Consider the following 24,176-nt stretch of genomic DNA (forward strand, 5'->3'; position numbering starts at 1 on the left):
TCTGCTCATGGGGTAGCATCCGACGAGAGCGGATAATGCAATGAATGACCGACCCAATGCTGGACCATGCCGTAGCGTCAATACCAATCCAGCACATGCTAATGGTGGTTGAAGCCGTTCTGCCTGCCGGACCTTTTGCTCGCGTATTCCGACAGTGTCCAGGGGCAGTTCAGCAGACTGTGCAGCCGACCTTGGGATAGGGTCTTTTTTTGTTTTTGTTTTGTTGACGGCAGTTTAGTTACGGCGCTGTACCCAATCTTTTCTTGACGCTGGCGCTGGCGCTGGCGCTTGAGGATGCTGGATTGAACGCTGTGAGATGGCTGTTTTGGCGGGCTTGGCTTCGCCCTGTGCTCGATTTCGCCCCATCGTGGGACCTTTCGCTAGCGCGACGCCGCCTCCACTTCGGGGAACGGCTTCTGAGATCCAAAATGCCCCTTTGGGGAGGGGCGTGTTGGGGTTGGGTTAGGGTGGTCGTGTGTGTGCGAGTGTGAGTGTGAGTGTGAGTGAGTGCGTGTGTGCGTGCTGTTGGTGCGTTTTGTTTTGTGTGTGAGCACAGAAACGAATTGGGATATATCGGCGTTTAGAAGCCAGTCTCCCTATGAGCTGCGCACTGTACTTGATTGTATTCCACAGCACATTTTAAAGTCATCTGGACTCTTCCCCTCTGTTCTTGCCATCTTTCACACTGTACGGGGAGCCCCAAACCCTCCACGTGCGTGTAGGTAGGTACAGAAGGCAGGAGAGAGGCAGTCCCTTCCCATCTAATTCATTACGATACAGTACACGCTCCTTCAATTCCTCTCCATTCTCAGTCACATTCATCCTCATCACCGCAACTGGATTCATGCGTGTGAAATGCTCCCTCTGCATGACAGCTACTGCTCATGCTACTGCATCTCTACCCTTTTCGACCTTCCTCTTCCCTTCCCTTGCCTGGCCTCGTCGACGCCTGAGGCCCCAATGCATCACAGGTGTCCGCTTGGCCCGCCCGTTCGCTGACCCGATGATGGGAGTGGCGCCCAACTAGACATGGGTTCCCGCTGTCGCAGCCAGTTGAAGACGAAGCACACCCTCCTCTTCACCTCGATCCGCCACGGGAATAAGGATCTGTTGCCTCAGGCCGCAAAACTGATGCGACCCGGCATGGGAAACCCAAAAGGCCACCACCAGGAAAGTCCAACATGGGACATGGGACATGGGATATGGGGGCCGCGACATGGGGCGGCGGCACCAACTACAGCACCCGAGCCAGTCACCACAGACCGCCCCCGAGTTTTCGACACCAGCCAATTCACTCCATCCGAGCCTTGACACGTAGTCTGCCCACTCAATCTTGATCATTCACTCGCCTCTCCTATGTCGGCCGGATGCTAGCCTCCAAAGGTGTGCGAGCCTTGCGGCGGCGCTTTTACCTTTGAGAGCAACTAGCTCGCGGGGGGTAGCTCGAGTTGGCCCTCCTGTTCGAAGAAGAATGGAACGTGGTAATGGAAGATGCAAGCTAACACTTGGCTCATCTATGGCCAGCAAGGGCTTTGCTACCTACAGCCTCTCAACCCAGGCTCGACTATACTTGCAATCTGCCGCTCATCATCACGGGTTCAACGCCACCTAGAGCGGCCCGAATTCGAATCAGAGGCGCCAGCATCGACTATCCACGACCGCGACCCTGACTGAGTTTCAAGGTTGCCCTTTTCACACGTTCTGACGACATTAGGCTCGCAAGGTGCCATTGAAAATGGAAGCCAACACACCAAAACGAACACCATGTTCCCCGTTCTGGGATTACACTTTCTTACCACACCACCTTGGCCGACGAAGACGTCAGGAGCAGGTTCTTTCGAAGACGTCCCCACGTTTCCTGTCTGCAATTGTCTGTTGACCCCGTTGTGGCGAGTTGCCAGTGCCTGATACGGATTCCGGCCGAGCTCTGGAAGAAGTTTGCGCTTATTCCGATTTCTTTGGTGGCATGGACCAAGTTGCCCGACTAATCCCGATTCGAGCGTCGGAGGCCGAAAAGGGATGCGTGAAACATGCACCTGCAAGGGACCCCGGGAGCCTTTTGATTGTGGTTATCTCTTAGATCTGACTCGATCATCGAGACACCCGGCACTCGAATCTATACCTTAGCAGCGATGCCGAAGCTATCGTTTCCCAGCGCTACTCTTATGGCGTCGATCCGGCTTTTGAGTGAACGAAATGGGGCACCGCGGTATAGAGAATTGGTCTCCGAGGAAGATTGGCTTACTTGGAGCTGTACAATGCCAAGCTCCAGTCAATAATTGGCAAAACGGCGGTGCTTTACGTAACCCTCCTCGACCTTCAACACTTCCAAGTCAAGTTTGGTGCTCTCTCTTAGTCTGTTTGGATAAGATACCCGAGATTGACGATGTGTCGATCACGACATGCTACCGGCAGATGCAGGCGGACCGCATGAACATGCGCAATATCGCAATCATGCAATGAGGTTGCATGCCCGAAGTCTTCTAGAAGCTGGGTATGTCCGAAGACCAGCTCCTGTCAAGAAAGAGGCCTGGTTCACCAAACGAGTCACAGAGCTTTCAAAACTCTCATCTCTCTTGGAAAATTGAAAGGATCACGAGAATGGGCGATGTGGGTTCGGCAGGCAGATTGACAGGGCAATAAGACCAGTCAGAGCACGACTTCAGGACATGGGTGCGTCTCAGAATCGACCAGCATTCCCCAGCCCGCCTCAACATGCCCCAGGACACCAAAGGCGACGAGTGCAACCTCAACGGCAGAGACCCGAAGCTGCCTGTCTCTTGTCTTCCTTGACTAGGCTTTCTTTTTCATTGGACTTTGTTTCATTGAGCCTCATCTCGCCTTCAAGATTAGCATGTGGGTTTTGAAGAAATTACAGCGAAAGAAGAGCCGGAGGCGCAGGTTTGAGCTTGTTCTCATCGTTTCTGGGGTGTTTCCCCAGAGTTGCAGCTGGTGATGCGATTACGCCCCAGTTGCTACGCCGTGATGGATGCTTGAGTCGAGCTACTCGAGATGAACTCCTCGGACTGGCCTTGACATGCTTGACAGGTCAATTCGATGCAAGTCATCCGACAGGTTTCGGGGCTCCCGAAGAACAACACCTGATACAAGGCGCCCTGCACTCACACGGTACGACCGCCGCAATGTTCAGGAGAAGCTGCTCAACCTCACCAGAAGGAACACCATGGCACATTGGCAAGACTCATATCAGAGCCCTATCAGTCACGGCTGCAGTCAACCATTGGCCACCGCCAGTCAAGACCTTTTGAACGGGAAAACAGTCGACTGCTCACACCACCAACCCGGTCAGATTCAGATCGTCACTAGGCGCAGCCGCATTCAGATACACGGTCACGTTGAAATGAGATTGAAACACCCTTGACATGCGATCTGTTACTCCCGGTCACAAGAGCCGTTGGAAACGAACCTGACACTAAAACATAGGAAAAGACTGGCCATGATGAGCGATGCCGGCGCAATCTCCCCCCCAGGTTCTTACATGTAGATCCTACTATGTTGGTTCGGTATCGACCCGTCGCACTGGTGAAGGATCCGACAGCACAGAAGCTCAGTCCACAGAACACGTGCGACAAAGTCCAAGACGGTCATGATCTTCACGATTCGCGTTGTGCGAACCGTTCTGCTGGGTAAGAACTGCGATAGACGTCTGTCTAAACAAAATAATATGGATCGCATAGGATGGGTTGAGTGTGATCAAGACCCTCAACTTCCCCAGCATCTTCTCGCGCCTACGAGGTCTTGAGATGGATGCCAAGACCAATCCCCGGTCATTCCTATCTCGCATCAATTTAACCTGCTTTTACAATGAATGCTCTATCTGTTGGAGGAAAAGGCTGGCATGGCATGCCCGATTGCGCAGTGCCCGCCGCAGGCTCGCAACAAGCAAGCACCCTTGCCAGCCCCCGAAAAGGAGGGGGGACGAATGACGTCAAGGCAAAAGGGACGGAAGTGAGAGTCAGGCACAATCGGGAAGGGAAGAGAGACTGTCTGCACGGAAGACACAATCTCAGCCCAACTTTCGCCTCCGGGGCCTCTCGGCCGGTGCGTACGGAGTAAAAGCACGCCAGCCTCCGTGGCGGGCAAGTACCTACAGCAATGGTTACACTGGACACCAAGGCGGGGCCTGCGGGAGCCGGTGCATGTTTGGCGTGCAACTAGCAGCCGGGAGGCAGAAAAGCCGACGCCACGGGGAGAAGGAACCTTAGCATAACTCGGCGACGGTGCACAAGGCAAGGCACAGAAGCCGATGAGAGGTCTCTCTTGGCTAAGGGACGCACGGGGTACTGTAAGGCGAGTGGAGCTTCCATTCAACCAAGAGAGATATGGATGGAGATGGCAGTGAGCGTTTTTGGTATCCCGATGGCGGGTCATCGGACAGGTCCCTGAAGACCCGGTTGGACTTGTTACAGTACCCCGTTCGTCTGAGCCAGGGACTCGCTCACTCAGTCATGTTGACCCTGCTGACGCGGCAATTGGGGGCATTGCTCAACTACGGTTCACAAAACTAGACGACGAAAGAGGTCGGTGCGCAGTATGGTGCCGGCTGGCTCAAGGAGTTGTTGAGGCCATGGCCAGTCGGATGTCTGTCCGCCAGGCATTTGCCATCGGAAGTTCCTGTTACCGAACCTTGCTGTATGGCACTGGTACTGGTACTGGTACTGGTACTGTACCTCGCGAACGGGCGAGCGACATGACATGTCCCATGACCACGGCAAAGGGGTTCCAAGAGCTCGGGTTCAAGGCTTTGCGAGGACGGGGTGCGGCAGAGGCGAGGCGAGTCAAGGATGCGGTGCGATACAAAAGATCATCAGGGGAGGCAGAAGAAAGGCAAAGCCAAGCGCCCAGCAAGGTGACTTGGAGATTAGGCCGAACAAGAAATGTTTCGCCGAGGCAGCAGAAATCACCAAAGAGGCTCTAGCATGTTTATCGGCAATCGTTGCATCGAGCAAGGCGGTATGGATGGATGGGAAACGGTTGTTTAGTGGCTGTCTGTTGACAAGACGAAAAAAGCAAGCATGCTGCCGGCAGAGGCATGGTTGCGCAGGGCGATCGAGGCTTACAGGGCGCCATCTGAACAGGGACAGCGGGCAGGCAAGCAGGCGGACAGGCGAGAGAGGACCCTGAAGCGCTGAACCCGAGTTGGGCTGGCCGATTCCCGTCAGGGACTAGGTCTAGGGGTTGAGGACAAGGACAGGAGGGTTCATCTGGTGCAATCTTGGTTTACAAGTCACAAACCGAGGCCCTCCGGTGAACCGGAGCAGTTCGGAGAGAGCTTTTGCTGGAGTTGGACATTTGGGGCGCCTCTCTCTGTCTCCTCTGCCTCCCCCATTCGGTACTTGACCTGATCCCTGCGCGCTTCCCGCTCGTCTCGCCTGGCTGTTGTGCTGTCTCAGATGCGAAGGCGCGCTACCGACTCAGTGCCGAAGGGGGGGGTTCCACTGCTGCCCCCATTGTCTACCCCGGCGGTCTTGATGAGAAGCGCAGGAGATTCATCAGTCATTTGGGACTGTCAGCGAACAAGCAGCCCGTGGAGCACACACTGGGTCTCTGGGTCACTTGGTCATGAGCCAGTCAGGCAGGGAGAATTCCGTCATTGTCTCGAGTCGTGCGAACCGCAATCTGCGCTCATGTCACGTCACGTTCGTTGAGAGTCGTCCACTTCATGGTTGCACATGCTAACCCAGGGCCCCTGGGGAACTTGTCGAGGCGTTGCTTGTCGTCGAAACTAACCAGACGTGGCTTGACGGGCGCGTCAATTGACCCGCGATGTCGCCGAGACATGCAAAACGCTCTGCCCTGTCTGCCCTGTCTGCTGCTCTCTAACTTAGCTTTCCCGGAACGCCTTGTTCCAATTTCGTCCTGTTGTCGACTCGATATGGGATTCCAGTGATTCCCATCCCTGTCTGGGCAACTAGGAAGAGTAATTACTCTATTTCGCCTGCAGAGCACCCTGCCACCATTATCAGCTAACCAACCTTCCTGTGGATGCCAATGCCAATCAAAATCCGGGGTTGTGTTTGCTTCATTGCAGGCTGTATATCGATCGGCCAACTTCCTGCTTGACCTGACGCGGAATCTTCCGCCTCGAGATGAGATGGACTGAACTGAACTGAACCGAACTGTGCACGCACTTGCTGGCGTCTCCGTGGGACGCGAGCTCCATCCCAGAGCGCCGGGCCACGACAGAGATGCTGGGTCTCACGGATGATGCCGTGGCGGCGCCGGATCGATAAGGAGACTCTCCTCTAGGCTTCAGAGTTCTTTGTCCGTCTGTGATGCTGCTGTTGGCCCTACCATCACCGGTACGGTGCGGTGCAGTGCAGCGCGCAGTACCACCTGCATCCGTCCTTGCACCGCTCGACCGGCGCGTCGAGAGGGGGGCAGGCTTTGCGTCATGGAGCATCAAGGTTGGTGTTTACTCGTCACTCCTGGAATCCTGGCTGGGTTGGCTGGCAAGCGTTCCTCGCCCATGGGGATGGGGGTGGGCGCTGTTTTCACCAAACCTTTGGCCAGGAATGTCTGCATCGTCATCGATCGACCAGGCTAAACAAGGCTGTGCTGTGTTGTCATGTTTTACAGTACAGCATTGTTTTCTCCTTGCGCCTCGTATATTCTCAGCATCGACATCGTCTATCGCTTACAAGTGTGTAAGCATTGCATCACAAGCAACGAAAATCAAGCCTGTGCCTTGCTCGGGTTGCCGCGGGAGAAGCCATGGATGGTCCCGAGTTTATTTTCTCGTCCCAAGCCAAAGCCGTCACAGCACGCAGTAGCCCACTGCATATACTACAGTACATGCGGCTACTCTCCGCGCTTTACATCGCGCGAAGCCAGCGCTTCTTGGCAGCATCACGATGCCGCCCATTGCCGTTGTTTGTTCCAAGACTCCCGTCGACTTCACTTGACGCCGCGGGCACGTAGCCATCGTCACTGTCTAAGAGAAGCGCCGAGACATGACGGTGTCTGAGATGGCAAGGCAGGCAGGGAGAGACATGGACAGTACGACACAACACAAACACACGGAACACAGCCTCGAGGCTTCTGAGATATTGTGACGTAAATGGCACCGCGGCTGAGGCGGCTGTTTCCCCCGTTGAGTCTATCTGCGACAGTCTGACAGTTAGCTGTACCAGTGACAAAGGCCCCATATTGTGTGTGGTAGTCTAGGGTAGGTTGGGTGGACTCCAATTGCAACGACATCACCAAGAGCTGAGGCTGTTGACAACCAGAAGAAGTCCGAGAAGCGGCCGAGATGAGGTTGCTCACATCACTCTGCTTCAGTTGAGGCTATGAAGCGATACCACACTGAGTCTAGGCTTTCTTCTCATTACAATGCCGACGCCTCAACTCGAGTTGAACTCTCAAATCCCACGAGCATTGCATTCCTCGACAAGGCGGCACGGGATCCCGACCCGTCCTTACAAGGGACACCCTCGCAGTCTGACCTCTGAAACGAGAGAGCATCCTCCAGAGGCGGCATTGCGGCTCGCCTCATAATTACAATTGCCGTTGAATCAGCCCATTCTAGCTCGTCACGTTTCTGGCAGACCCTTTTCCCGTCTGAGCTACCCCAGAGCGTTCTCGACCCTTTCTGGCGCACGAGCAAAGGACATGATGGGGATTGCTACTCTAGCCAGGGCATATCAATTACCCTATTCCCGGCGCAGGGAAGGATGTAGAGAGCATACGACTTCGATCGGAGTTCTCCGGAGTGTCGTCTCACCATCGAACAGTCGGCCCCGTGAAGGACGGAGGACGCGCTCGGTAAGGCGACCATCCATTAAAAAAAAAAAGGGCTCTTTAAATAACTGCGAGTACGACGGTATCATCGTGCGAAAAGAATGGCGAACCCCCCCTTGCTCCCGTCGTGTTAGCACAAGGTCTAGAAGCTGGGGCTACGCCTTCAAAACCACTACGATCCAACACAAAGCAACAGTAGACTAGCAAAAGGACCAGAGACACAGGGCTTAGAACGGCCTAGCTACCGATGGGACACGGCAAAAACTCTACGCGAGGTTGCCCAACAAACCTACCACAGCCTACTGTAAGTTCAAGGCTGAGAATGGAGGAACGAAGGGTCGAGAACGTCTTGAGAAACTATCACCATTCAGATTAAGCTATCGTAGGTAGGTGGACTGATTTCCCATCTCACTTCTAGATGGCCTCTCTTTTCTGAAAAGCGCTTTCCGACCAAATCTAACCCCCTAGCTAAAGCCACAAAACTAACCTCCCTCGAAACCTGCCATCCATCGTACGAGTTTACCCCCATTCCCCCCAAAGCCTCATCTCCCTAAAATTCGCTGAGATGGGAGAGTTCAAAAAAAAAAAAAAAAGATGGAGCAACAAAAGAGGGACGAGGTCAACGGGCCTCGGCTCCCCTAACAGTCTTTAGGGCGGAGACTGCGCTGGAAGATAATGTACAATGAAGAAAGACCGTGTGTGACAAAGAATGGTCTCAACAGAGAAGGCGTCTATGCGCATGTTGTTGTTGAAGGTAGGTAAAATAGACAGGTAAACATTAACCGACGGGTCATGACCTCGTGAAGTGAAGACGAGATAAAAAGAAGAAAGAGGATGTGAGAGAAGGTGAGCCTCGCGAGGCCGAGGCGATGGTAGTCGTAGAGGAGGAGTTTTTGCGGTGCCCTCTCCAGAAATCCAGCCGAAGTAGGGGTATAGTTTCGAGTTGGAGCCTTCAACCGTCTAGACGTCTTTCAAGTCAAAGAAGGTCTTTGTGTGCTCGCTCGTTGGGATCTCGATCTTAGATCCCCCTTTCAGAAAATAGCATGGGCCTCCCTGGCCCGATATTCCATACACCTTTCCAAAACGCCAAAAGTATCAAACCAGACATGCATGCAACTTGCTAAAACGACGATATCCCCCAAAGATGAGGGGCAGAAGCAGAGGCTTTTCTTCTTCACACGCGAGGCGCACCGCTCCGTCCTTGGCCGAGCGACTCGAGAAGCTCGTGAGGCGGAATCCGCTGCATTCCGCTTCCACGATCGTACATGGACGTCGGCGCCGGAGCGTAGCCCTCACGCTTCTTGCGGATGCGGTCGAGAATGATGCCCGCCAGGACCAGGAGGAGCATCAGACCCAGTGCAATGGCAAGGCCGATGAGGATGACAAAGACCAGAGGCATGTGGCTCTCTAGAGACAAGGTTAGAACTGTTCACATGGCTGACGACACACTAAACGTACCTTCAGAGAAGAAGTTATCTCTCTGCGAAAAGATGCCGGCAATGGTTCCCGGAGAGTTGCCACCCTTCATGGTCAGCGCATAGGGTTGATAGGTTGTGCCGTTGAAGATGGCTGCTGATGCCACACCAAAGTCGGGAATGTCGATCGATCCTGTCAGCATTAAAACCTGCTTCTTGTCCAGGAACTCGCTCTCCTCATGGTCTTCGGTTACGGTGAAGACCTGAAGGCCGCGAATGATGGTCTCTGAAGACAGGGCTGGCTTGACAGTGTGCCACTTCTCGCCGTCGTACTTCATGATGAAGACGGAGCCATCCTCAAGGGAAGTGCCCGCCACCCAAAGCTGGTCGTAATCGCTGGATGCAGGAGAGACAACCACAACAGGTCCAGGGAGGTCATCCGCACCGGGGAAGTTGGTCCATTCCTCCTTCTTGGCGTCCCAGCTTGCCAGGAAGCGTTGGTCAGACCCGTTGCCGCGAAGATCACCACCGGCAATCAACTGATTCTTGCTAACCCACAGCAGGCTGTAAACAGTTCCCTCAAGTTCACTGCCAGGGCGGTTCCACTGGCCAGAGTCCACGTTGTAGGTGCAAAGACCAGGGCATTCAAGGGCACCGGCATTTTCGAAAGAACCACCGATGTACACATCAGCAGAATCAGGTCGAACGGCAATGGCCGCAACAGTGCTGTTGGCCCCTGAGATAGACGGCGGCTGGCTGGTGAAGCTCTTGGATGTCAGATCGTACGAGATGAGACCCTTGACATCCGTCTCATCAATGGTGCCGCTGATATCGCCACCAGCAAACAGGACGCCGCTGCGGATAGCGAGGGCGACAAAAGTGGACTCGCTCGAGATACCAGACCCAAGCCCCGACACGGAATCATCTTCAAGGAGTACAATGTTCTCGATCGCCTTGCCATCTGACGACTCGGTTGTGAAGTGACCAGCAAGGACGGTGATGTTGTGATCATCCTCGTCGTAGAAAATACCAGTCACCACACCGGTCGTATCGTTCTTCATCGAGCTGACATCGCGACGACTCAGGGTCGAAGAGTTGGAGGATGAAGATGAGGCGCGGATCTTCAAGGGGAACTGGCCCAGGCCTTCATTCGAAAGAGTAGCTGCGCCACTGATGCCGAACTGGGCAGAAGACAGGGAGCCAGCATAGAGCGATCCGCCCACCGGGAGTTCAAGAATGGCAGCCGTGAGCGAGCCAGTGAAACCAGGGTAATTGCCCTCGAGGTTCTGGAGCCAGGTGCCCTTGGAAGCAACCCAAATGGCAAAGCCATCAACTGAGACAGCATCGTAATCGCCAAAGGCGTTGCATGAAGAGAAGGATCCGGTAAAGGCAATGACCACCTCAGGGGTATCCTGCGTGATGTTGATTGTCAGTGGCACGGCATGCTCAACAGGGCCGTCAACACCAGCGCCAAGGGCACTCCACTTGTCCTCCTTGGTGTCGTATACGGCCACATTGTCCAAGCCCTTGACAGGTCCAGTCTGAGTGTTCGAGAAATCTCCACCGACGTAGAGCTGCGTGTCGTTGAGGTACATGGCAAAGACTTCTCCGTTGAGGCCACCGCCGGGTTCCTTGACGTCATCGTTCTCAATGATGGCGAGAATGTTGTCGTTGTCCTTGGACGTGAAGTTGCCACCAACATATGTGACATTATCATCAGTGATTAGAGTTGTGACGCCAGAGGCCCTATCGAAGCTGGCGCCGAGTTTGTTAATCGGCGAGTTCGTGAGAGACGATGTGTTGACGACGGCAACCTCGGGGTCGAAGTCAAACAAGCCGTTGAGACCTCCAGTCGAGTTGATCAAAGTGAACCCGACTCTCTGTGCGACGACAGTAAGGTTGTCGACGTCTTGGCCGGCAAGGGGGCGAATGGTGACGGAAGGCTTGAAAGAATCCGAGTTCTTCTCGATGTATCCAAAGTAAATCTGGTCGTACTTGTCAAAGTTGTTTGTCTGATACAGAGTCGTGGTAAAGTTGGACTCCTCATCAGATCCGGTCGACATGATTCCGGTGATGTTAACACGGCCTCTGGTCAAACAGGTTCCATCAGCTTGGCAGCCTGGGGTGTACAAGTTGACCGAGTAGTTGCCGGACTCCTCGATGTTGGGATAGAACGTGACAAAGACCTCATCTGGATCATAATCGCGGGTGAGTTCAGCCTCGAGGTAGTCGGAGCTGCTTTCCAGAGATGGAGCAACCTTCCAGGGTCCTGTATGAGATGACGAAGCTGGGAATTGGATTCCTCCACATGTAGGCTCATTGAAGGCGCTAACAGCATAAGAATAAATGTCGCTCTGGAACAGTTCGATGCCCGTCAAACCACCACCGTTGCCGTACCACTCAGAAATAGCGATACGGAACTTGTTCATGCCGACTCTGTTAACAAAAGTAAACTCCTGGTATTCGGCATCGTTGCGAAGAGGGCACTCGCTGGTGCAGGTCACGTTGTTGCCGCTGTCAGGATCAACATAAGTCAGGTTCATGATGCCGTCGATGGGGTAGGCGAGAAATCGGAACGTCTTGGTGCCATGGTCGCCTTGGGCATTTCGAAGTCTGAGCTTGGTGGGCGCGAATCCGAAAGAGAAATCGGCTTCCCAGTAACCGGGTGAGTTGTTCTGAAGCAACCAGGAGTTAGACGACGCTCCGGGGCAAACGATATCCTTGGGTTCGGTCCCGGAGGCGCCGTTCTGGTCGCTGAGTTTTGCTGTAGAAAGATTGATGACCTGGGTGGTCGATGCGTTCGGTGTGCTGGAATTTCCTAGTCCCGTGAATGTACCACCAAAAATGATGTGCCCGTTTGAGGCCTTGGTGATGGCCTTGACGGGGCCATTGAAACCGGCAAATGGCAAGTTGGTCCAGCCCTCTGTGCCAACCCAAGCGATCGCGTTGGTGGAGTTGGCACCCTTGAAGTTACCTCCCACATAGACCGTATCTCGCTCCTCGTCGCACAACAGGGCGTTAACCTCGCCTTCAAGTCCGTCCAGAGGTGTGATTTCGGTCGTGTTTGGGTTGAAGAGGGCCACCGCCTTCGATTGTGTGCCGTCCAAGCTCGTAAAATTACCACCTATTACCACACCCTGCATTACTCCGTTGCTGAGCTTGAATGTGCACATGGCCCGGATAGAGGCGTCCGTGGCCACGATCGAGGCAAAAGCGCCGTTGGGCATCGGAGCCAGGAGCGACTCGCTCCCATTGGCGCTGCGAGGGCGCTCATTCTGACCCTCATATTCGTAGAGAGAAATACCATCAAAATCTCCAATAACGCCGATCCTACCCAGTTTCGAAAAGTCGAGATTCGGTGAGGGAACCGGATTGAACGTAATGGCACGCGAGAATGGGGCCAGAGCTGCTAGAGCCACCAGGCTGGGACCTAGAATGGAGCCAAGCCCGTGGCTTTGGCGCGCCGATGGGCCACGCCGTTGAAAAGGCAATCGCATAACTATCTCCTGTCGCTGGATATCGAAAAGGAAAATCTCGTCGCTGGTTGCGATGCGCGCCCCGACGCGGGAGGGTCGATTCTTCTTGCTGTCTTCGGTGCTGAATTTATTCGTACATGCATCTCAGGTTCAAGAGTGGGCCATCTCAAGGGGCGACGGTTCGCGTTTTTTGGTGCAGGTCGGGAGTGCCGTGGATGGAGGCGAAAGCTGCTGGAACTGGCCGGGTGTAAAAAAAAATCGGCAAAATCGAGAAACGTTCGTTCTAGTCGTCGAAATCGCAGTCGCTCGTCAAGAAGTCGTCGTTTGGCACACAATCGCGGTCGAAATAGTGGTATGTAGGATCCAAGTTGACTGCTGGCAATGCAGGCAGTGCACCTCAGCAGAGCACGTATGCGGGAAATTGCTTGCGATGGAGATGTCCGTCCTCGAGAACGGAACGTGCACTGGATTTCCAGAACCTTGCTACTAGCCCGACTCGGTTAGGCCCCTATTCCACTGCAAGCCGGTACCTGAAGTGACTGGATGTAAGATGACGACGAACCACGAGGTGCTCCCAATCGTTGGCCAGGAGGAAAAGAAGACAAGTAAAAACGGGAAGGGGATCTCAAATCGAATTGCACACATGCATAGCCGCTGAGTTTGTGGTGTTGCCGTGGAACAGACAATTAAAAAAACAGAGTCGTACCTTTTCACAAGGGAGGACAAGACGTATGACCGACCGGTGGTACGTATCGCGACCACGGGAGCGGGCCAGAGTTAGGGCGCCACCTTAATCAAGCTGCGACACCAATGAGCTTGGGAGGACCCTCCGAGAGTTTGATTGCCGGCGAGGCTCGTCGTCGTATGAAAGAGACTCGTCAGCGGCGACAGTTTATTGTGCGGACAATTCTGCCTTTATGCGGGATGATGCCGCGATTTGGTGTTTGATATTTGCTCAAAGGCACGAGCCGGTGGGTGAGGTATTCGAGTAATGAGAGACAGGAAACACGTTTCCTGGTCGACCTGGGCTGGAATGAGAGGTCTGCAATAGTTGGCCGGGAGTTTCGGGATCCTGCAGTTGGATGACCTCGTAGTCACAACGTCTGTCGAGAGGCGGTGACGGGTCCAGATAACAGAGGCGAAGCAGTATTAACGAGTGAGTGGGTTGGTGAGATCAGGTAGCGAGTGACGGTCAGAGACGAGGCTGCTGCGGAAAAAAAGAAGGGGTGCCAATTTGGCTTGGATGTGCTGCGCTGCGCTGTGCTGTGCTGTGTTGTCGAGTCGACGTGGGCGGGTACGTACGTACGTCACACAGCCCAGACGGGGAAAATGCAAACAAGTAGAAAGGAAGGAGAGGGTCAAAGAAAGAGAGAAAACGAATGACAAGTTTGCAAGGTAAGGATCCCCTCCGCTCGCGGCTAAGGATTCTCGCGAAAGGATGAGGTGAGAATTGGGGGAGAGAAGAGGCGGGAGGTGGTTTGTCGTTGTTGATGGTCAGGGGATTTAGTGGAGCGCAGTGCAGCTGCAGCTCTGGTCTCCTTCCCGCCGCAGACCTGCTTCTACAGCACACAGACGAGAGACATACGGGCGGCTGCTAAAGGCCGAATCCCCTACGGAGCATGTAGGTACGAATACAACGTCTCCTGTGCAGTGCATGATTAACTGGTTCGTACTAAAGCCCAGCATCGTTTTTTCACCGCTGAGCTGTTGCTCGTCATTCGTTCCTTACCGTTGAATCCATGCTGGGGCCGCATACGATGACCCGCTGGCCGGGGTCTAGGTTCGTTGAACAGCTGGACAATAATCCATCAGCAGCTTCTCGCTTTACGAGGCACCTGGGTCAAGAAAAAAACGAGACACGAGGATAGACAGATATATTAGTTTAGTTTATTATCCCCCAAGTACGATGAATAAAATATATCAAAAATACATAAACTCTCTCCTAGATTATTGTCATTTAATGCTTTTTTATAGACTTATTTATTGTACCTATGAAGAGTTAAGGAACTCTCTTGATACTTTGGTGTATCGTCTATTTTTTTGCCCGAGTGCGAGAACGAGCTGTCTGCCTATTTTGTCACCGTCATGGCGCACTAAACTCAGGAGGTTGGGGGTAAAGGCAGGGGGGCTTCTCTGGGCATCACGTTGCACTACACCTCGTTGGTTATCATGTCTCAGACATGGGCTCCGCGAGAATGTAAAATTGACGGAGCAAATGGTGATCAAGACAACGTGATTCTATACAGCATGTTCCTGGCTGTTTCTGCATGCATAGGCAAGCAATCTCGATCAACTGCATCGGCGTGAGCTTGATGACCTTGGAGCTGCGGACGCATCTATTGAATACTCTGCAGCCGTTGTTGACTCACCAATCTATCGCTAGTGTTACACGCAACCACTAAGCGCATAACACCGAACACAACCATCAACCGGCGAGACAAACGGCTGTCTGAGACCTTGTTACCGGATCCCTTGCCTGGAAACATTTCTTGCTCCGTGTCGTAGCAACCGCTAGATTGGCAGATTACGGGTGCCAGGCTGTGCCGCTGTCACGGCCACAGCCCGCCAACGTGTCTCCCTTGAATTGACTCAGGATGACGATGCATGATCGCCGTCGTTGGGGGTCTCCATGCTATTTCTCTTCAGCTGGCCTGGTCTGAATCCTCCCGCAAGGGATGGATCTCTGGGCCAAGCCTCGCTTTTAATAGATCTGACGGGAAGTACGGAGTCAATGTGTACGTATTACCAGAATAGCATCACATGGGTCATCGACACTATTCCATTCAAGGACTTGTCCATCTGAATCAACCGTGGTTTTCATACTCGTTCATTCATTCATGCCAGGACGCTGCAATAGCAATGCAAACCATATCCGTACTTTTGGGTAATCCGTTAGTGCACAAAATCCATTCCTTTCAAGAGCTGTTGCTCTTATCATGTGCCGCCCACTTTGTCTTGTACTCTCTCGGGCTCTCAAACTCGCTTGCCTTGCCAGACCACATGCCCTTTCGTTTCCGCTTAGCCTTGGCCTGCGCCTTTTCGTAGACCTCCTTCATGCCCCCAAACTCGGCCCCGGATTTTGCTTCATACGTCGTCGCCAGTCCGCGTTTGATCATCTCCAGGCCCACGTCCTTTCGGAACAGGAACCGCCGCACATAGACCGTCGCAACGACTCGCTCGTACTGGTCTCGCTTGTAGATGTAGGCTCGGACGTTGCGGTTGAGGATGTAGTTGGTCAGCCAGTCGAGTGCTTCAGCTGCGAATGGCTGCGCTGGTTTCCCAAAGTGGGCGCCTTCGGGAGCGTCAACGCCTGCGATGCGAATGGGAATCTATAAGTAAGTTTGTTAGTATTTAATTGAGTGCAATTGTCAGGTATGCACATACCGTCCGACCTCTCAACTCTTTGCGGGATTCTGGAACTTTTCTCAACCAGCCCCAGCCCACCGCCCGACCGCCTGGGGTATGGAAAAAGTGAAAGTTATCACCATCGCCAACGCTCGTGACTCGACCAAAGAGACTCCTGTTGCGAAAGAAGTTGGGTCGAACATAGGCCGCTCCAGGTATCCGCCGAAGGTAATTTGCGTACAATTGCAGGGCAGCAAGACCCGTGAGCGAGAACAAAACTGTAGGCGCCCACTCTTTGGCGGCAGCAAAAGGATCCGGGTCAGGGCTGCCTAGCGATCGCGTCCATGACACGGCTGATCGTTTCGTCTGTTCCTGGGGTTTCCCCTCATTGCCCTTGTCGGAACTCTGCGATCCGAACGGCCATACCATTGTCGTAGCGACCCGAGGGCCGTTGTGCTTGGTGTTGTATCAGAAGGATCGGCATGTATCGGCATGTCTCCTAGCTCGAGCCACAAAGGACCCTTGATTTTGAGTGCCCAACGCTAATTGGGTGCCTCAGGCGAACGCTTCCACCAGTCAGAGTGCCAATTGAGAAGGCTTCTCAGCCTGAGCTTCTAACAACACGATTAATACCTGATTGACACATAGTTCGGTATATGGAATTTTATAGTATCATTGGCTCGTCCATAGCTACACTCCTGCTTAACCACCACGTCTACTAGCCCCGTCACGCCCTCAGTGATAGATCACGTCTAGCTTCGCATCTATAACCATTGACACAGAACTCCACCTCTTCCTGCGCCAATGCTTAGTTTCCTTGCACCTTGAAGGTCCTGCCGCTTGCCGTCTTTCTCTCCTTCTCCTCGTTCTCGGGTCTGGCGCGGCGCAGCACTGGGTCTTGTTAGCTCCAATGTCATAAATGGGCAAGTCAGGGGCTCACCTTGGAGGAAGTCGGCAGTTCGCTTTCGCATACGGGAGTGAATGTATGCTTTCGAGGCCTTGATATGGTAATGGAAGTAATCACGGAAGGTCTGGATATGGGAAATAACATCGCCCATGCGTTGAGGTGTGAGGTGTCGGGGGAAGAGAACTGTGTCGTGGTTAGCCAATCCCTAAACACCACACCTTGGTGAACATACCAAAGGTGACGTATCCAATGTCTCCAGAGTCGGTGTTCTGAATTCCTGGAACACCCTGCAGCTCGAGAGGGGCGTCGTTCCTGAAGAGGACCTGAGGGGCGTTCTGAATGGCTCGTCGTCGCGCATCGACGAATTCTTGGATAAACACCTTGCCAAATACTCGGTCTGTCTCCTCTCGGAACACGGTGCTAAAGATAACGGTGACTCGGTCGTGGCTGGCCTTGACGTAGATGGCCTCCTCCTCTCGGTAGTGGATCGCCTTAACCTCGCCTCCCTCCTGAACGCCCTGGGGAGCCTCCTCGGATGTGAACTTGGACGCCTCCTCCTTCAGGGCGTAGTGCTCCTGGTAGGCCTGCTCGAACGGCGCAGCCATGGCATTGCGCTTCAGGAGAGCGAACTTGAGGGCCAGCGCATCACGTTCCTCTGGTCAACAATCAGCATTGAGCTCTCCGCAGTTTGGGTGACGTTGGCAGCTCTACCCTTTGACTCTGGGAGGTTCTCCAGGTCCACCAGGACGGAGAAGTCGAAGCCCGGCTCAACCGGTGCCACGTAGTCGCCATACTCTCGCTGGAGAACCTCCTCAGCTCCGTACTTGACGAGGTCCGGGAAGCATCTTATTTGGATCGAAAGAAGAATTTGGGTCTTGGTCTCGGGGGTCGAGATATGGAAAGTAACGCCGTCGAAGTCGCTGACCGTCTGGTCGATGGAGGCGGGAGGGGCACTGACGTACGATGCTATTAGCTTCCGTTTCGGGTGATTTGGAGTGCGCAAGCTTACCCCGAGAACCTCTCAGTCAGGACCGACTGAATCAGCACGTTCTGGTAGTCTAGAAGAAGCATCTTGTCGAAAGGTCCGTTTGCGCTCCCCTGATTCTCGTCGTCCTGGGAGCTTAGGTAGGTGACGCCTGGTAGTGGGGCTTACGTGGTAGAGGCACGTCAAGCTCCCAGCCGCCCACGTGACGTGGAGCTTCTGGTGGAGCCGTGCATTGCCCGTGCTTATCGATAAGAAAATTTCCCAAGTCCAGTCGTGGGATGGAGGAAGGATTCTGGGCACTTTTGTAAGAGACATCGTCGGCAAAGGCCAATTCTGGTCGCAATCCAGCAAATATGGTCAAGTCATATCTGTGAGTTGAGAAGGATATCTAAGCGACCTGAGCTAATACATTTTCGCGCAGGAAATACGAGCATGGCAAGTCCTTTGGTGTCGTCGCCTCGGCGACCTCCAACTTGGTCTGGTCGTCCAAGGATCGAACGGGAACCGGCGCGGGACAGGCGATAGTCGCTGCGAACGAGGAAGTTCTTTGCTGGGATATCAAGAAGGGCGAACTGCTAAGTCGCTGGAGAGATGAGCGCTGCTCTGTGCCTGCGACGGCGATCGCGCAAAGCAAAGCCGACAAGGACGTTTTCGCCGTGGGCTACGAAGATGGCAGTATTCGACTTTGGGATAGCAAGATCTCGTCCGTCATTCTCAACTTCAACGGCCACAAGTCTGCGATCACCAAGCTGGCATTCGACAAGGCTGGTGTCAGACTTGCCAGCGGTTCCAAGGACACGGACATCATCATCTGGGATTTGGTTGCTGAGGTTGGCCAGTTCAAACTGCGAGGACACAAGGATCAAGTGACGGGTCTTCAATTTGTTGAGCCAGAGCCTCAGGTTGAGGATGAAGATGGTGCGCAAGCCATGGTCCTCGATGGCGAGGGAGCCTCGGAGGGGTTCCTCCTGACGACTGGCAAGGACTCTCTCATCAAGCTCTGGGACTTGTCATCAAGGCACTGTATCGAAACCCATATCTCTCAAACAAACGGCGAGTGCTGGGCGCTTGGACTATCCCCCGACTATAGCGGATGCGTCACAGCCGGAAACGATGGCGAAATCAAGGTTTGGTCTTTGGATGCCGATGGCCTTGCGCTCAGCGCTCGCAAGGTGGATATGCCAGCTGCAGCACAGTTCCTGCAAGACCGAGGCACATTGCACCGACAAAGCAAAGACAAGGCGACCGAAGTCATCTTCCACCCTAAGAAGGACTACTTTGCCGTCCACGGCTCAGAAAAGGCAGTGGACGTGTGGAGGATACGCTCAGAGGCCGAGATCAAAAAGGCGCTGGCTCGAAAACGGAGAAGACGTCGTGAGAAGGCCAAGGATGCCAAGGCTGCCGAAGAGGAGGCGAACGCGGGTGAAGAGCCAGTTGATGTCTCCAAGGCTGATATCAGCGATGTCTTTGTCCAGTACGTTATCGTGCGGACAGGAGGCAAGGTCCGCTCTGTTGACTGGGCTGTACCAACTGGACAGAAAGATCTTCACCTGCTAGTAGGCACCACAAACAACCTCCTCGAGTACTATAGTCTGTCACCCAAGGACAAGAGCGAAAAGTCAAAGAAGGATGCCCCTGATTATACAAGGGCGCTCTCCGTGGAGCTACCTGGCCACCGAACAGATATCCGAGCCCTGTCTCTCAGCTCAGATGACAGGATGCTGGCGTCAGCATCTAATGGTACTCTAAAGATCTGGAACATCAAGACGCAAAACTGCATTCGAACTTTCGAGTGCGGCTATGCTCTCTGCTGTTCGTTCCTCCCTGGAGACAAGGTGGTTGTAGTTGGTACCAAAAGTGGTGAATTGCAGCTCTTCGATGTTGCTTCCGCGGCTCTCTTGGACAGTGTGGATGCCCATGAGGGTGCTATCTGGTCTCTCCACGTTCATCCTGACGGTAAATCTGTTGTCTCTGGAAGTGCCGACAAGACGGCCAAGTTCTGGGATTTCAAGATTGTCCAAGAAGAGGTGCTGGGCACGAGGAGGACAACACCAAAGCTGAAGCTGCAACAGTCGAGAACACTCAAGGTCTCCGATGACATCCTCAGCCTCAAGTTCTCTCCAGACGCGAGGCTGCTGGCGGTCGCGCTCCTGGACAACACGGTCAAGGTCTTCTTTGTTGACTCGCTCAAGTTGTACCTCAACCTCTACGGCCACAAGCTCCCCGTTCTGAGCATGGATATTTCGTACGACAGCAAGCTCATCGTGACAAGCTCAGCTGACAAGAACATCCGAATATGGGGTCTTGACTTTGGAGATTGCCACAAGGCACTCTTTGGACACCAGGACAGTATTCTTCAGATCGCCTTTGTGCCTCACAACTCGGATGGCAACGGACACCACTTCTTCAGCAGCAGCAAGGATCGCACCATCCGGTACTGGGACGGTGACAAGTTTGAGCAGATCCAGCGTCTTGACGGTCACCACGGCGAGGTCTGGGCCATCGCCGTCGCCCACAGCGGTAACCTGCTGGTCAGCGCTGGCCACGATAAGAGCATCCGCGTCTGGGATGAGACGGAGGAGCAGATCTTCTTGGAGGAAGAGCGTGAAAAGGAGATTGAAGAGTTGTACGAGAGCACGCTTACCACATCCCTGGAGCGCGATCCTGATGCCCAGGATGAGAACAACGAGGTGGCTGCCGCGAGCAAGCAGACAACAGAGACACTCATGGCAGGAGAGCGGATAGCAGAGGCCCTCGAGATGGGTATGGCTGATCTCAGCCTTCTTCGCGAGTACGAGGAGGCCAAGCTCACCAACCCTCACGCGCAACCTCCCCAACGCAACCCCGTCTTCTTGGCTCTGGGCAACATCACAGCCGAGGCGTACGTCCTCTCCGTCCTCCAACGCATCAAGGCTTCCGCTCTGCACGACGCCCTCCTAGTGCTCCCCTTCGCGTCGGTGCCCATCCTCTTCACCTTCCTGGACCTATTCGCCGCGCGGTCCATGAACATGCCCCTGACGTGCCGCATCCTCTTCTTCATGCTCAAGACGCATCACAAGCAGATCGTAGCGAGCCGCACCATGAAGACGATGCTCGACGGCATCCGCGTCAACCTCCGCGCAGCCCTCAAGCGCCAGAAGGACGAGATGGGCGTCAACATTGCCGCCCTCAAGGTGGTGGGCATGCAGATCCGCGACCGCAGCGTCAAGGACTATGTGGATGAGAACTGGGAGGAGGAGAACGAGGAGAGGAGCGCCAGGAAGAGGGCGTTTGTTCACGTTGCTTAATGTAGATGAAATTCGATGTAGAGAAAAAGAAGAGCAAAACCATAGATTTCAAGCACTATCCATATCCAATTTATATGCCTTAGTTTGACCAACGCCAACGCCGATTCTCCAAAACCACACGTCTATCCATTATAGTTTTCCTGATCTTTCACACAAACTCTAAGTTGATCCGGTAGACACTCGTCGACCGTTCATGAGGTCGCCACTTGGCGCTTCTCGAGACTTGAAAGCATACAAGTGATGCCTCCTTCACGTCTCAACGGCATTGTTTGCCCTCCTCCGTTGTTGCTCCAGCCAAGTGAGGATGATGTCAATAATCTCGTCCATGCGATGCCTCTCTTGCGAAGTAGGATGCTCCATCATACCCTCAGGCAGGTTTCCTCTGTGACCCTCCTCCACCAACTGCGCATCTGGAACAAAGATTTTTTCATCAAAGCCCATTTCCTTTAGCCCCGCGTTGCACAAGGGGCATTGCTCCCTGCGTAGGGTAGAGCCCTTGAGGCAGCGGAAGTGCATGAACTGGTGACAGCAGCGCGTTTCTATAGGTCGAAGGTGTGGAGGAATGTCATCGTCGGCGTTGACGCTGTCAAAGTCTTCGGTGCAGATATGGCAGGTCGTGGTGTTGCTTGCAGCGTACGAGGAGTTGACCACCCAACTTTGAGCAAAACCTTCAGCAACCTGCTTCTTGATGAGGGCATTGTTGACGCAAATTGCACGGTTGCGTTCGAGGGCATTTGCAAGCTCAGTGTGTCGGCTCGTGGCTTGAGAGTTCAGCTGGTTCCCCCTGGGGTGGTTAAACGCAAGTTCGCTTTGCTCCAGAAGAGCCTCCATTACCGGCGAGGCTGGTTGATGGCAGTCCAAAGCGCGTCTCCAGCCCACCTCATCCCTAGTAGTGTCGAGGAAAGGGCATAGAGCGCTGAGGAAGTGGTCACGCATGAGGAGGTCGAGGAACTCGTTGGTGACGCCGGGATCGAGACAGGGGTAAGCTATGAGTTTCATCGCTGTGGATTGCCCAAACTGGATTATTCTTCGATAAGCTGAAGGCGTGAATCTTACCTCCATACTACTTCCGGCCTGGATGCTTGGGCCAAGCCGAATGAGCTGGCGCGCGGCTGTGCTGACCTTGGACATTAGACGTGCGTATCTCCGGATGCCATTCTCGTGCTCGTTCAACCAGAGCTGGTTTGGCATATTGACGAAATGATGCCTAACCCACAGGGGAGGGCTTTCTTCGTCCTTTGCCCAGCCGAACCACTGTTGCATGCCCCTGACTCTCACCTGGGTGGCAGCCTGGTTGCGGGCTGCCCGCGAGGAGTTTTGAGCCCAAGGACGAGCTGTACAATGACAATCCGGAAAACACGGGTATGCCACAGGGCCCTCTACCGCGATGGGGGTGTCTTTTATAATGTGGTCCCTATCTAGCGTGCAGTAAAGACCGCGCTGATGCACCTCCCAAGATGGCTCATCGAGTTCCATGTTATTGATCTGCATTCGGAAGTAAGAAGTAATTAGGATAATGATCTCGTATGCATATGCATCAACAATCTGGGCGAGGATGTCTGGCGTCATGTTGGGACTTTTGTTCTTGAGAGCGAGAACGGGCGGAGCAGACAAGAAGCAAGGGTCATCTTGGGAGCATTCCGGGCAGGGGATATCGTACAGATCGGTACGAATCTCCAGAGGGTACTGCATACAAGCTGTGACATTGGTCATGGCGCATCGGATCCAGCGTTCCTCCTTGTGGCGGGCGTAGTGGTAGCCTTGAAGGGGAGGAAGATCCATATGATTTTGCTCGTTAAGGCCCACCGTCTCTCCATGCTGCCAATGCGTCCAGAAATATGCTTGGGCATTGGTAAGTTCCCGTTCTGGGGGGACCGGAGGACCTTGTCCCTGCACCTGGCAGTAGAACCAGCGATCAACTCTGATACACATGATTCGTGAGGCTGGTGAAAGATGCCTTGGCTTTGATAATCGATAGGTAGTTGGGTAGACGTAATGAATGACTGAGTTGTTGATTTGCCGGTTTTTGTCAGAGAACAGGAATGTTCTCCATGTTGATTTTATAGATACTCGTTGATGGCCAAGAACAAGTCCTGTTGACCCTAAGTAGCGGACTTGATCGATCATGAAAGCGAGCCATTGTTGGAAAGAAAGACTTTGTGGGATTCGTTGATACAATGGCCTAGTTCTTTGTAGGTTTAAAATAGCGGCCCTCTTGAATGGGAAAACGGACATGGTGGAGGATGTTAAAGGAGTTGGGTTGAACAATGCAACAACACCAATATGAAGCCGAGATCACTACTCGGCAGATACATTTCTTTTTGTAGAAGCCGAGAACAAGTCTCAACAAAGAATCAGATATTGGAAGAGCCAAAGACGGGTATGAAGGAGTACCACTTGGTAGTTGGAGTTCAACCTTCTGTATGCAGTTGCTTTGGAAGTGGCTCTTATTGGTTGCAATGGCTTAGACACTCGATCAATGAGCCATAAGTTACCAAAAGCCCGGGCACAATATTGATGGATGAGGTCAAATTCATAAAGCTCCTTTGTAGATGTTGGGATAAAGAGGAAGCGACTTGATCAGAGGAGGTGATGAAGAATGACGCTAGTCCAAAAGTGGAATTTCCGTGATGGCCTCGGAGGAGTGCCGACCGAGAGGCCATGACGAGCGATTACCTCGACAGCGTGAGATGTCATAGACAACAAATCCCCATATTCTCAATTGCGAAGTCGGCGTGGAAATGCCTCGGTAATATCTCTTCCAGGCCTCATCGCCCCATTGCAAATCATTAAATCTGCCTCTAATTACCAACCGGCGACTCGAGACACGGCGCCGACCTCCGAGGCGGAACCATCGGCTGTTACTTCCGAAGCCGCGCTGTGATTCTCGTCGGGATATTTCACCCGCCAAACCTCATCACCAAAGTTAAGAGCTTTGAGGATTTCTACAGGAGATACCCCCGTTCAATTTCATCCAAAATGTTTGCCCTTAGACGTACA

At 53.6% G+C, this 24,176-nt stretch overlaps 5 protein-coding genes across 5 annotated transcripts; 1 reads left to right on the plus strand and 4 right to left on the minus strand.

Moving 5' to 3' along the window:
* Window positions 1–8,935: 8,935 nt before the first annotated feature.
* On the minus strand, window positions 8,936–12,673 carry NECHADRAFT_78962 (uncharacterized protein; the record flags this gene model as incomplete). The annotated part of the gene is made up of 2 exons (XM_003052064.1): window positions 8,936–9,168; window positions 9,220–12,673. The coding sequence occupies 2 exons, from the start codon at window positions 12,671–12,673 to the stop codon at window positions 8,936–8,938; spliced, it is 3,687 nt and encodes a 1,228-aa protein (XP_003052110.1).
* A 2,894-nt stretch (window positions 12,674–15,567) lies between these two features.
* NECHADRAFT_78963 (uncharacterized protein) lies at window positions 15,568–16,426 on the minus strand (the record flags this gene model as incomplete). The annotated part of the gene is made up of 2 exons (XM_003052065.1): window positions 15,568–15,981; window positions 16,037–16,426. 2 exons carry the CDS (start codon window positions 16,424–16,426, stop codon window positions 15,568–15,570), a joined length of 804 nt encoding a protein of 267 aa, XP_003052111.1.
* A 219-nt stretch (window positions 16,427–16,645) lies between these two features.
* NECHADRAFT_60055 (uncharacterized protein) lies at window positions 16,646–18,031 on the minus strand. Its single transcript, XM_003052066.1, has 5 exons — window positions 17,914–18,031; window positions 17,616–17,857; window positions 17,137–17,559; window positions 16,938–17,087; window positions 16,646–16,888 (listed from the first exon to the last, which is right to left on the minus strand). Exons 1-5 carry the CDS (start codon window positions 17,973–17,975, stop codon window positions 16,806–16,808), a joined length of 960 nt encoding a protein of 319 aa, XP_003052112.1. The 5' UTR covers window positions 17,976–18,031; the 3' UTR covers window positions 16,646–16,805.
* Window positions 18,032–18,242: 211 nt separating this feature from the next.
* NECHADRAFT_100030 (uncharacterized protein) lies at window positions 18,243–21,274 on the plus strand (the record flags this gene model as incomplete). The annotated part of the gene is made up of 2 exons (XM_003051620.1): window positions 18,243–18,259; window positions 18,311–21,274. 2 exons carry the CDS (start codon window positions 18,243–18,245, stop codon window positions 21,174–21,176), a joined length of 2,883 nt encoding a protein of 960 aa, XP_003051666.1. The 3' UTR covers window positions 21,177–21,274.
* A 151-nt stretch (window positions 21,275–21,425) lies between these two features.
* On the minus strand, window positions 21,426–23,108 carry NECHADRAFT_78966 (uncharacterized protein; the record flags this gene model as incomplete). The annotated part of the gene is made up of 2 exons (XM_003052067.1): window positions 21,426–22,193; window positions 22,233–23,108. The coding sequence occupies 2 exons, from the start codon at window positions 23,106–23,108 to the stop codon at window positions 21,426–21,428; spliced, it is 1,644 nt and encodes a 547-aa protein (XP_003052113.1).
* Window positions 23,109–24,176: the final 1,068 nt, after the last annotated feature.

The sequence above is a fragment of the Fusarium vanettenii genome, assembly GCF_000151355.1.
Source record: "Fusarium vanettenii 77-13-4 chromosome 4 genomic scaffold NECHAsca_3_chr4_2_0, whole genome shotgun sequence".
NCBI lineage: Eukaryota > Fungi > Ascomycota > Sordariomycetes > Hypocreales > Nectriaceae > Fusarium > Fusarium vanettenii.

Coding starts and splice junctions, on each gene's coding strand:
- NECHADRAFT_60055 (XM_003052066.1), bottom strand. CDS start 17,975: ATGCTTCTTCTAGACTACCAGAACGTGCTGATTCAGTCGGTCCTGACT. Junction 17,560..17,615: donor GAACCTCCCAGAGTCAAAGG/GTAGAGCTGCCA, acceptor ATTGTTGACCAG/AGGAACGTGATGCGCTGGCC. Junction 17,088..17,136: donor CATTGGATACGTCACCTTTG/GTATGTTCACCA, acceptor ACCACGACACAG/TTCTCTTCCCCCGACACCTC.